Genomic DNA, 12,249 nt, shown 5'->3' with positions numbered 1-12,249 from the left:
AAGCACCCAGTATTAGTAATGAATCTGACTTCACCACTGTTACCTTTCTAAGAAAGTCCCACAGGCTACCATCAAAATAAGAGCCCTGCCCCTGTGCTGTTATACAGATGTTTCTGTACCGTTTTTTGTTTGTTTTTGAGACAGTCTCTTGCATGGTTGTGTATAACACAAAGGAAGCTATCATCGTGTATATACTTTGATTTCTTCTTAGAGACAAAAGCTAACAAACATTCTTGATTCACATTCTTTTGTATCCAGTCACAAATGTGGTACAGCATTTATTTGTGTTGTTTTGGTCTTAGCTGCCAAGATGCTCAGAGCTAAATTTATCTCTGTGGCATTAATTTGCTGGCTTGGTCTGTCTCCTGCTGATAGTTGTTTTCAGTTTACCAATTTCTTTTCTTTTTCCTTTTTTTCCTTCCTTCCTTCCTCCCACCCTTTCTCCCTCCTCCTTGAGATTTTGTTTACTGTGCATGAATGTTTGTCTAAATGTATGTATGTATACCATGTATGTGCAGGGTCCATTGGACAGATTGGACGTCAGATCCCCTAGGACTGGAGTTAAGGATGCTTCTGAGCCTCCATGTGGGAGCTGGGAATTGAACCAGGGTCCTTTGGAAGAGCAACCAGTGTTCTTTGTTGCAGAGCCATCTCTCCAGCACCACCACCTATTTCCTAATTTCTGACCCTTGGGTTGGTGCCACCACCATTGTTTTTAGGGAGTAGGTAGAATTAACAAATCAATACAGTAATCATCGAGTCCGCAGTGGTAAAAGCCCACACACTTGACTGACTAGCTCCACCTTGTTTCTGTTTCCCATAGATCGATCTTCAGACGTTCCTCACCCTCACGGACCAGGATCTGAAGGAGCTGGGGATTACAACCTTTGGTGCCAGAAGGAAAATGCTGCTGGCAATTTCAGGTGAATATGTGCTAAACTCATATTCTAAAATCTGAAAACCCTCTGCCAGGGGTCTCGCATGTGGGGCTGGCTGGTTCTGCCCATCAGTTATTCACTCCTCTGATCCGATGCTGGATGTGATCTGCCAACACTTGGCCAATGCTGAGACACCCTACCCTAATCAAGTCCCTGCCCAAACGCCTGCCTTGGCAATATTGTTCCTTATACTAGACCTCCTCAGGAAGAGGTAGCCAAAATTGCCCCATGCAGAACATGGGAATAGGGGAGCAGTTGTGATAAACAAGTTGCTAGGTTTGTGAATAACTACTCTTGATTGAAAGCCATGTTCCAGTGTGTATGTCCTTGAACTCCAGGGTCATCACAGTGACCCTGTGCATTCATGGTATTTCTTGTTGGGGTTTATCAGACTTAATGCCTTTTGATTTTTCTGATGTTTTAGTAGAATTTGAGTCACAGATGGAAGAAAAATAGTCTCTATATCCCTAGTCTGCCTTCCTGGTGGCCTCTTGCATATTCATTTAGTGAGTGCTCTGCAAGTCCCTATTGGGTACCATGCAGGTGATGAATCGGGGTGGTACACACATATGTCGGTACACTTCTACAGTGTTCAGAGAACGAAAACATGGTTGTCAAATTTATGTGTGCTTGTCTTTTGGAAAGACAGTGACACTAAAAGCAGAAGGCAAGCATTCTGGGCAGGGGCCTGTGACTTGGCAGGCTGGGCCCGTGTGAGGCTAACAGTAACATCCAGCTGGTGAATACTCTTTCCAGACAGAAGTCATTAATCATAGTTGAAAATACAATTCAAAACCTCAGGGTATGCACATTTCATTTAGCAGTGGATTGCAGTATCTGACTCTACCTCCTGAGGAGAAATCTTTGTCTAAAGTCGATACGTGAACAGGGGACTTCAACCAGGGCAGATGTCAGTATGGGTGCTTTTGGGTGCAGCGTTAGACTCCATAATATGTCTGTACATACACACTCCAGGACTCTACCCGGGGGCCTCCACCAGCCTGTATTAATGGTATTTAGGTGGATGTGTAATTCCTGATGAGCCCTGAGCTCATCCCAGTGTATGTGAGGGGAAAGATGGATTCAGATATGAGGCCTGTGTTCTGCTGAGCCATGTCATTGACGCTTGGGGAAACTTCCAAATCTCTCCTGGTTTTGCCTGTTGTGAATGTAGACTGTGGTGGTGATTGTGTGGTTCACCTTCCATTTCTGAGACCTGTCCTTCTGTGAAATATATCACCAGGCTTGATAGCTACTCTTAGCAGGCTGTTTCAAACCCCTGTTTGTTCTTTTTTGCTGTCTTTGGTAATAAGATCATTTTATTTACTTAGTTTACCCTAGAGTGCCTATCCACAGAGGGTTACTCTCAAGCTCTAACATTGGATACTTCCACATTATTTCATTAACTGTTAAGCAAAATTGAGGTGCACTTGATAACTAAGTCATACACTTCCTAATACAGGCTAGCACTTCTGTACAGAGAAATACCTACCTGATGTTCTGTAGCCTGTCACTAGCCTTCACAGAGTAGTGGTAGCAGCACAATGAAAACCAAGTTTTTTCTTTGTGAATTTGTCCCAAGTCCTGTGAAGCATTCAGCCACAGGGGATGGCTCCCAAACATTTTCACAGGTTTTAGGCAGATCATTAAGAAGCTTCCCTCTGGAATATAGCAATAACTCAGTATAGGTCTGGGTGAATTGGAAGTGAGACAAAGGGGTGTTGAATCCTCTTTGTTTTTCCAATCATCTTAGGCATGGTTCTTCTGAGGTCAGTGTGTGTTTTGGAGACACAGCTCTTTTAAATGGGACTGCTCTGCACAGCCCCAGGTCTTTGATTACATGGAGGAAATTTGTCTTACTATGCCAAATGCATTTGCTGGGACCCAATAAGTCATTTTCTTTGCAAGTAATGTTGTCCTTAAGAAATGCTTCATCATGGCTAGAGAGATGGCTCAGCAGTTAAGAGCATTGGCTGCTCTTCTAGAGGTCCTGAGTTTAATTCCCAGCACCTACATGGTGGCTCATAGCCACCTATAATGAGATCTGGTGCCCTCTTCTGGCTTGCAGGCAGAACACTGTATACATAAAAAATAAATCTTGAAAAAGAAAGAAACGCTTCATCAAAAGCTGTTTCTCCCAATTCAGCCTATCTGATAACAAAGACTTTTCTGTTCATGACCCCCAAGAGATGCAGCCTGGCCAGGCAGCCAAGACTCATGCTTGTCTTCTGGTTAGATGATTTCTACTTTGCAAAACTGTGCAGCTTGTTAAATTTACCCTTGAATTTTTTTTTTTTTTTTTTTTTTTTTTTTTTTTTTGTATGAGGTTTTATCTTGGGGCAGAAAGCCTGCACTTTAATATTTTAAGGAATGAATCTGAGATGTAGAGATGTGTCCGAGAATGAATTTGAATTTTTTTTTTTTAAGTCAGGAGATTGTTGGGACTAGTTTAGTCACTGGTTAGCTAGCTAGCTGGACAGACTCAGTGAGACATGCTAGCTAGCATCCTATTGACAAGCCTCCTGCCACGGCTGCAGGTAGATCTAACATCTCCCGACCTATTCTTTTAGTTTGTGACTCTGTTCAGATCCGCAACAAGACCCTGAGAGCTGCCAGGATTGTGTGAGCCTTGGAATTTCAAAGCAAAAGGTTGGTATTTTCTGAAACTATCCCCTTAGGTTTGCTGAGACAAAAGAGAAAACTAGAGGCAGGAACTTGCTTTTTAATCTTAAGAAGATCCTTAAATATCTTCAGTAGGACTTGCCTTGACAACTTCTCTTGGGAAGTTTTGTTTCTGAGCCTCGTGTGTGTTCGCTGTTTTAGAAACTGTACTTTTGTGGATGACCTGCTTGATTGCCCTCACAATCACTGGATTCTTTCAGATAGCTAGCTGATGCAACCTTATAAAAATGGACTGAAAACTGCTCCATTGGCATTGTAACTTTCACCATCTCATTGCATAGGCTCCTGTGTGGGGAAGAGTGCTCAGCCCCCATTCCTTACCTTTTCTTCTCTGTAACATGGGAACAAACTTCAGACTCTGACCTTCTGCCTGTGAGAAAAATGGACACCAAAGATGGTCCTCTATAAGTTTGCCTTTCGTACATTCAACTCCATCTTGGTCTGAAATTTGAAGTTCTGTATTTGTGGGTTTTTAAAATAAGACTAAGTTGTTCAGCTTTTCAGAAGGAGTGTCAGGTTCTGTAGTGACTGAAACAGCAACCATGCCATTTGTGCCAGCATCTGCTGTGTTTATAGATTTCAAACTATTCTTACAATTGATAAATGGATTTGGCACACTTTGGTACAAACCAGTGCTTTGTCACTGGTCATACCTAAAGTGGTGATGTCTCTGGTGGCATTCTCACTACCAGAGAGCCTTGTTTAATCTGTGGTCACAAAAACCCAGTGTTCAGTGGACCTTTGTGTCAGGCAGGTGGGGACTCAACTCTGCACTTCAGTGTGCAAGTGACATCAACTTTTTAAAAATCAGTTTTCTTATCTATAAAATAGAGAATGCTCATGTTATCTGCCCCTTAGGGAACACTTTAGCAAAATGAATTCTAAGGTACCTGTCGTCACCTCTAATGCAATAGTGTTATCTTTGTCTCTGAGAACAGTGTGTTAACAAAAGAGAGGTATCTCCAAGGTCATCTTGACCCTATAGGGAAGGGTTCACATTCTGAAGTGTGTGCGTGTGCGTGTGTGTGTGTGTGTGTGTGTGTGTGTGTGTGTGTGAGTGTGAGTGAGGTGAAATGTTGAGGGCATGCTGGCTGATTTAACTTCCAGTACTCAGAAGACATGAGGACAGCTGACTATCTGGTGGTCCTTACTCACTTGGCTCATGAGAACATAAATTATTTTCTCATCCCAAGACTTGCCAGTGCTTCCAGGGCTCAAGTGTGACTGCAGAATTCCTAAGGCGACTGACATACTTGGGTGAGGGATGGTATTAAACCAAGTTCTGTACAAGTATAAGATGAACACAAACAGACTCAAGCATGCCATTTTATGCCCTTCTGATTATTTAAAGTTGAGCGAATTGGAGAGATGTACATTTGGTGCTTACAAGAAATCCTAACTTTCTGTCTCATGGTTCTCCTCAAGTGCTTTCCTGCAGAGTTTTGTGGTGATGCCAGGGTCCATCAAACAGGGTGGATGCCAAGTCACTCACTCATCTACAACAATTAGCTAGCTGTCTTTCTGTTTCATTCTGTACTGCCATGTTAAAAAAAAATCACTAGATATATTTTTTCGAAGTACTCAGGATTCTTTGAAATTAAAGTAGGCTGTGTTACTATTTTCCCTGACAACTTAGATTTCAGTATTGTTTTTAAGCATTAATTTCCTAAGTGGGTAAGTTCTTTATTAAGCTGATGTTTTTGTATAAAGCTCTTCCATGAGGGCATGCTTCTGATAACTGGTTCCCACTTAAGAAGCATGGGTTGGTGTACTGGTGCAGTCGTGGGGAGGTGGCTCAATTCTCCTCTGTGCAGCCTTCAGGCATGGAGTCTCTCTCTCCATTTCTGGCTTGCCTACCTTAATGTTTTCTGTTTGTCATGGAGGAAGAGTGTGTGGGTGTTCTGCTGAGAAATGAACCTACCCCCTCCCATTAGACCACTGGTAATATATTTTCTCATACCAGCATCTATTGTGTTCTATGCCTCTGACTTTCAGCCTAGCAAACCTATGTCTAGGGAATTTCTGAGAGTGACACTCCCCTGGGTATTGTACAGACCATTTGCCCCTGGTTATCTAGGTGAGTAGTAAATGCTCCTCACACAGTAGGCTAGGAAATGTTTAGAAATGCCCACTATTAACTGAGAGTCTACCTCCTGCCACTCACCTGGTTTTCCCTACAAATCCCACTATCACCATTTTCTGAGTTCTGATGTATTCTCCTTGTACAGAGTGCTTCTCCACTGGCCCGCTAACAATACACTCTTTCTCTTTCATTCTCTTCCTAGAGCTAAGTAAAAACCGAAGAAAACTGTTTGAATCGTCAACCGCATGTACCTCCTTCCTAGAAGGCGGAGCCAGTGGGAGACTGCCTCGCCAGTATCACTCAGACATTTCCAGCGTCAGTGGCCGTTGGTAGCAGTACCTTCTGGATACAAAATCACCTGCTAATCTGAAGAGATGGACATGATCTATGGACAGTCTTCACTGCACCCGTCCGTCCTTGACACTCTGGGTATCTGGTATCGGGACCAAAGCGTTGAATTCGCACCTGTACTTCATGGCAAAAGAGGAAGACAAGATGTGTTGCATGTTCTCATGTTGCCATAAAAGCACCAAAAGGGGAAATCCTTTTTAAACTGGCAATTGGACAGAATTTGCAATAGAGGTTAGGGCTTTGTTTCTTCCTATTTACCTATATTACATATGCACTGATTTATTTTTTTTTTTAACCTAAAATGAAGGAGAATTTGACATCTGGGGTGCCAGAAAACTTAGAAGTTACTTTGTTTGCTTGGACTGTCTTGGTGTTTGGGGCTTTGGGAAAAACATAATCAAAGTATAATTTTCTGCTTTAAAATAATGACTGAGGTCTTCCAGCACTTTACATGGTGTAGTTGCTCATCCTGTGGAATCTGCCTCTCACCTTCATGTTTTTGGTATTGGTACACATTTTTCTGTCTTCATCAAATGTTTATTTGAAATGGTACTGGATATTAATTAGTTCCTGTGCAGAATTCTCTGTGCTCTTAGGAAATGTGAGCTCTACTTGGCTCTGGACCAAATTCTGTTCATTTGCGTCAGCATCTTAGGAACCCTTTGGCCATGACTGCAGTTCATTGGCCAGGTACAAAAGACAGACCAAATGGACTTTGCAGTACTAACTCTTTGCAGTTGCCCTGGTTAGCTGCTGTCTGTACTGCTAAGATGATCTTAATGGCTGTCAAAAGGCCAAGGGGCTGGTCTTTTAGTATACTGCCACTAAAGGACATTTATTTATATCAAACTTCTATTTTTAGATATTGTAAGCATACAGTAGATAACTGATGAAATTGATATTTTCTAGAGATTTATGGTAGAGATTGAGCTGCACTCAATAACTGGAGCCCTAGGTTGTCACTTTATTTAAAAAGACAAGTAACCATTTGACGAGACAGCCCTGCTGCCATCATGAAGAGGCCCCTCCCTACCTGGTAGCTCCACCCCCTGTGGGTCCTGGGACTTTCTTCAGAGTGCCTTTGAGTCCACTTGAAGTCAACTCGGATCAGTTGGGAACGGAGAAAGGCTTCAGGGTGGCAGCTCATCCGAGAGCTCAGTTCTGAACTCGGAGAAGGTTTTCTAAGTGGCCAGATTTATCATTGCAACCTTATACTGTGAAAGTCCAGGTGACCAGACGACAATATTTTCTGTCTTTGTAGACATGAAGGTTTTCAGTACAATGAAGAAAACCACTCTAGTGCCTTTCTCTCTTCAGAGCAATATCCTTACCAAGTGTATACAGTTTTTTGAAAACTTTCCCCCTAGGGTATGTTGTCAGGTACCTTTAGTGCTGTGTTTGTGTTTAATATGTTAAGGTTTTCTGTGTGACATAAGCCACTCCCACCTGCTTTTGGTAAAGGAGTTGGAGAAGTGTGCACACACGAGCATCTATACAAATATAAGGTTAGGAAATGCTTGCCTAATGTTGTTCCAAGGCTTATTCTGATTACTAAAGAATTGAAGGAATCTTTACACAGAGAGAAGTTTTCACTTGGAAAACTTGGGCTGTCTAGAAGCATGGCGGCGATCTTGCCACAGCAGTAATATCTACCTGACACTAATCTCAGCCTTAACCACTTAAGGGTACAGAATTGAATCACTCTCTGTGGCCATCCTGTGCCCATGGGCTCAGATGTTCATCTAAGGCTTGTCACATATCCAGTTCACCACCTTGGCAGACTACTTAGCTCTCTAATTTTTGTTATTTCTTTAATTAGTAAAGAAACCTAATCATTGGAGCTCAATGTGGATTCTGCCATGCATTGGGTAAGGGAAGAAGAGGGAGCAAACATTCAGTATTAATCTGGTTTAGGCTGTATACATAGTGCTTTGATTTTATACCAAAGGGAAACTGTCCACTTCAACTTGATTAAATAGGGAGGCTAAAAAATAATTAAAAACACTGGAAGGTTTTTCTCCCTTTCTCTTGATGTAGTGAAGAGCATACAAACTTGCCAGTGTTCTACCGTGCACAAAATATTTGGGTTATTCGACGTAATGGTAACTTTTAGCCAACCTGGCCTTACTCACAACTGATAATCTGTAAATATGGAGGAGACACAGATGGTATTTTGTGGGGAATTTTTGTCTTTTTATCACTTAAAAAAAAGTGAGATATGGGATTAACATTGAGAGTGGGGACTTGTTTCTAAACCAATCTTTATATGAGAAATAAATTTATATAATCCCTTTGTATTGCTGTTTGCATGGAATGTGTCTTTTTATTCTTTCAAATCTTTCCACATAAGCTCCACCCCTGTCCCTGTTTTCAGATTTCAAGGGGAGTGGCTGTTTCCAGAAGGTGTAAATATGTCTCCAAGTCCTCTCTCCTCTCACTGTGAACAGGAAGCAAAGGAACTTTAGTTTTGCCAGTGATTTTGGGACTAGTGATTGGTCATTGTTTCTGTTGCCAGCCATCGGTATATCCAGAAAGAGTTCCATTAGACTAGGCTTGTTCTTGCTCATTCTTTAATCAACACTCAAGTGATGACTGCTTTGACAAATTTGCCTACCAGCAAGGGTTCCATGTTCAGTAGGGCTGAGTTTGACCTTCGTTCCCTTACAGAGACTGTTAAACTAGCCAATGGGTTGTCTCTGGGGCCATGACCTGAGATTCCAAGCAGACTTATTCTCAAACAGATTGGAACCCTAAAATGTTGCTAAATATTTAGGAAACCTTCGCCTTCCACCCTTACATTCTCAGAAATATCTCCACATGAATTGTTTACGACAACAGCTCTTGGTAATTATCTTGAGAGCAGGAGTTCCTTGGATGATTTGTATCGTATGGGTGGCTGAATGAATAAATCACCAACCACCCATAAGTTAAATATGCACCATTCCGCACTCCAGGCCCAGTGGTGAGTGAAATAGAAACCCTTGGGCTGGCAAGATGGCTTAGTGAGTAAAGGTGTCTGCTACCAAGCCTTATGACCTGAGTTCAATTCTCTGAACTGATTTTTACAAGTTATCATTTGTCCTCACACACATGTCATGGCATGTGTACCTTCCACCTACACACCCACACCTCCCACACACAAATTAGGTAAGTAGATAGATGTTTGAACAGAATGAAACACTCCCCTAACCTCCTTAAGCTGACATTCTGAGTAGATAAACAAAGGAAAGTTCAAGAATGTATGATAAGGCATAGCCTGGCGCAATATAACCACCACTTTATTTCAAATGAGAGCAGCTACAGACTGAAAAGTGAACCAGTGATGTGACTGAGGCTACTTTCAGGAACACAACTGAGTCAAAGGCAGCTTCATCACTAGTAAGCGCTACCCACAGCATGGCTAACTCATGGACAGCGTCACCACCTAGCAGGCCTCACACTCCAGGCGCCTTCCACTTCTCATGTACTTTAGCTGCCCTAAGACATTGAACAGTAGAGTGAGTTGGAATGGTGACTGGAGTCTCACTTTCTTGACTCTGCTCAGGGAGGGATTGCTGAGGACCCCATTGCCACAGACATTTGCTATCAGTCATGCTGTTCATTGCTAAGTCTTCCGAGGGACAGTGTAGCCACTCTACTTCATGTTGGATGAGGTCATGTCACCCTAGAGCAAACCCCTCCATGACAACATTATGGGACATCTCTGCCTTTCCACATGAGCTTCTATAAGTGCCCTGGGGGAGCTTTCTGGAGCTGCCTAGAGGTCCAGTTTTTAATAAAATTGTTGACGGTACCCACTGCATCAAAATGGACCTATGCTTTCAGATGCTAATCATTCGTTCCCCCCTCCCTTTATCTAGGTGCACTGTTGTAGTTACATTCTCAAAGGCAGGTGTGACTGAAAGAGTGTGACACCTTTCAGAGCTCTGCTGTGATAACACTGGGGGCCCTGGCTTCTCAGATGGTGCTGCTACATCATGGTGTTTGGAAGTCAAGTTTATGTGACTTTGCTATGGCAGTGGAGGCTCCCAGCCTCCTGGGATGGTTCCAGACGTGCAGATGCTAGACAGTGGGGTAATCAATGTCTCTCTAGATCTAACTGTTCCCAGGATAAATCCCAAAGAGATTTATCCTGATTTGAGTACTCATTACATAGACTTTGATGTGTTAAAAATGCATCCAGCCTAATAAGATGGCATTTATTTAGTGTGCTCTATGATTTTAGTCCCCAAGGGAGGCCATGATTGTCCTACCATCCCTTTTCAGGTGAGCTAGCTTTCTTTCCAAAAGCAGCCTTTGGGAAGACATCAAATAACCTAGCAAAGAGGTAATGAGATTAGATGTTGAGTCTAGGAAGGATGCAGTTACATGGTGTGAGAACACTCCTTGCCCCAGAGACCTCATCTTTGAAAATGAGAGACACATCTTTGTCCCTTTAATTCATCAATAACAGCACAGTGTGTCGGGCTGGTGCCACAGCATGGACAGACACCAAGCAGGGTGTCCACATTAGCACCCCGCTGTTACTAACCAGCCTTTCACATTAGTACAAGTCTGTTTTCATTCCTTTCATAGAAACTTGCTGTGTTAATCTGCTTCCTTCACCATAAGACGATAGATTGCTCCTGCCTGAATGTTGGGCAGAGAAACTGATATGCAGTCAAGCACCGTGAGGGTTAACTTTGATTATCTGCCTCATTGGGTAAAGAAACGTGTGTGACACCAGTAAGAGGCACACCGTCCATTGTACCTGTGGTGGCGTTTTCAGAGAGGATGAACAGAGAGAGAATGGTGCCATCCTATGGGTGGAAGTCTAAGCTAATATTAAAAAGTGAAAAGGTAAAAGCCGCTAAGGGCTATCACCCCCCCCCCCCTTTCCAAACTTTCTGGCCCACTGAGAAGTGAGCAAGCTGCTGGATGCCCTTGCCACAAAGCTGTGGTTACCATATTTTCCTGCCATGCTGGATCTTATCCCTACAAACCATGAGCTGGAATGTAACCCTCTCCTCTCCAACTTGACTCTTGTTAGATACCTGGCTATAGAACTGAAAATCAGCACCCACTCCCAGAGGTGAGTCTCAGGCCAGATGCAGTGTTGAAGTCTTTGTTGTGCCAGGATCCTAGATTTTGATCCACTCATCCAAGGGACCAGTGTATTTATAACTGGATTTATAGTCAGTGGCTATATCTTGTGCTCTAATGGTCACATTCTCAGAGTTCTTACTTGCTGCCTGAATCCTCCCTTACATTGCCACTCCCACCCTGAGACACACATGGTCACCTACTCCCTGGCATCTGCCAGTTGCTGTCATCCTCTCCCTACCCAGCTTGTCACTGATTTTCACCGGGTGTGTTGCCATGAGCTTTGGGATTTGTGCTAATTTTAGTTTCCCACTTTAAAAAGCAAACAGGGTACAGTTATATTTGACCCTCCTTACAGATGTGGCTAGGACACTTCAGAAACCCTTCATCAAGGGTTTGCTTACTCTTGGAATTGCTGTGCAATGGCTCCTTCCAAAAGGAGTGAGGAGAGGTTGGCAATCCCTGCTTGGATTAGGTTGAGCTCTGAGTTTGTTTTGGAATAGGTTTGGGGAACTGGGAATCTGAATCTGACTTTGGAGGGAGAATGAATGTCTGTGGGAACAAGAGCCATAAGGGAAAAGCCACAGCAACAGCAGGTTAGAAGAGGCACAGTCTAACTCAGCAACTGGTTTTATGTGGCCCTTTGTTCCCAGGCAGAGAAGTCAGTGGCTCTGAACTTGTCTTTAGGGCACCTTCATTCCTGACTGTGGGACTTGGACTTTAGCACAGCATCTAAGAAGCAGTTTATGTGCTGGCAAAAGTTGTTTGTGAAAATGAGTGTGTCTTGGTCCAAGCTACCAATGCAGCCTGATTCAGAGTTCCTGAGGAAATTATTTGAAAATTCATTCTCTCTCTTTCTCTCTCTCTCTCCTTACAACTTCCCTTCCTGCTGAAGTCATAGACTGTCCCTGCCAACAGCTACATGTCCATATAAGTTCTCCCTATGGCTTGAAAACTAACCACTCATCACAGTGATTAGTGACCATGGTCACTACCTACCTACATTGCATCCTACTACTTTGTATAGCCTTTAAAAAGTGGTTTTAAATACACATAAAACTGCCTTTTAAAAACCGAAACTAAGGCAGTGGAGGTTAAGGGAAATTAAGCTTA

General features: G+C 42.9%; 1 protein-coding gene across 3 annotated transcripts in view; it reads left to right on the top strand.

Annotated features, from left to right (window-relative positions):
- Bicc1 (BicC family RNA binding protein 1) overlaps positions 1-8,351 on the top strand; it is a 201,392-nt gene extending 193,041 nt beyond the window's left edge. For 2 of the 3 annotated variants that reach the window (XM_051186877.1, XM_051186878.1), the window contains exons 20-21: positions 824-923; positions 5,906-8,351. In XM_051186877.1, coding sequence (XP_051042834.1) covers positions 824-923; positions 5,906-6,036 — 231 coding nt within the window. In that variant the 3' untranslated portion in view covers positions 6,037-8,351. Of the gene's footprint in view, positions 1-823; positions 924-3,508; positions 3,588-5,905 lie in introns of all 3 variants that reach the window. The other variant, XM_051186879.1, reaches the window with a different exon arrangement.
- Positions 8,352-12,249: the final 3,898 nt, after the last annotated feature.

The sequence above is a fragment of the Phodopus roborovskii genome, unplaced genomic scaffold (assembly GCF_943737965.1).
Source record: "Phodopus roborovskii unplaced genomic scaffold, PHOROB, whole genome shotgun sequence".
Lineage (NCBI taxonomy): Eukaryota > Metazoa > Chordata > Mammalia > Rodentia > Cricetidae > Phodopus > Phodopus roborovskii.
This window is presented reverse-complemented; position numbering and strand designations above follow the sequence as displayed.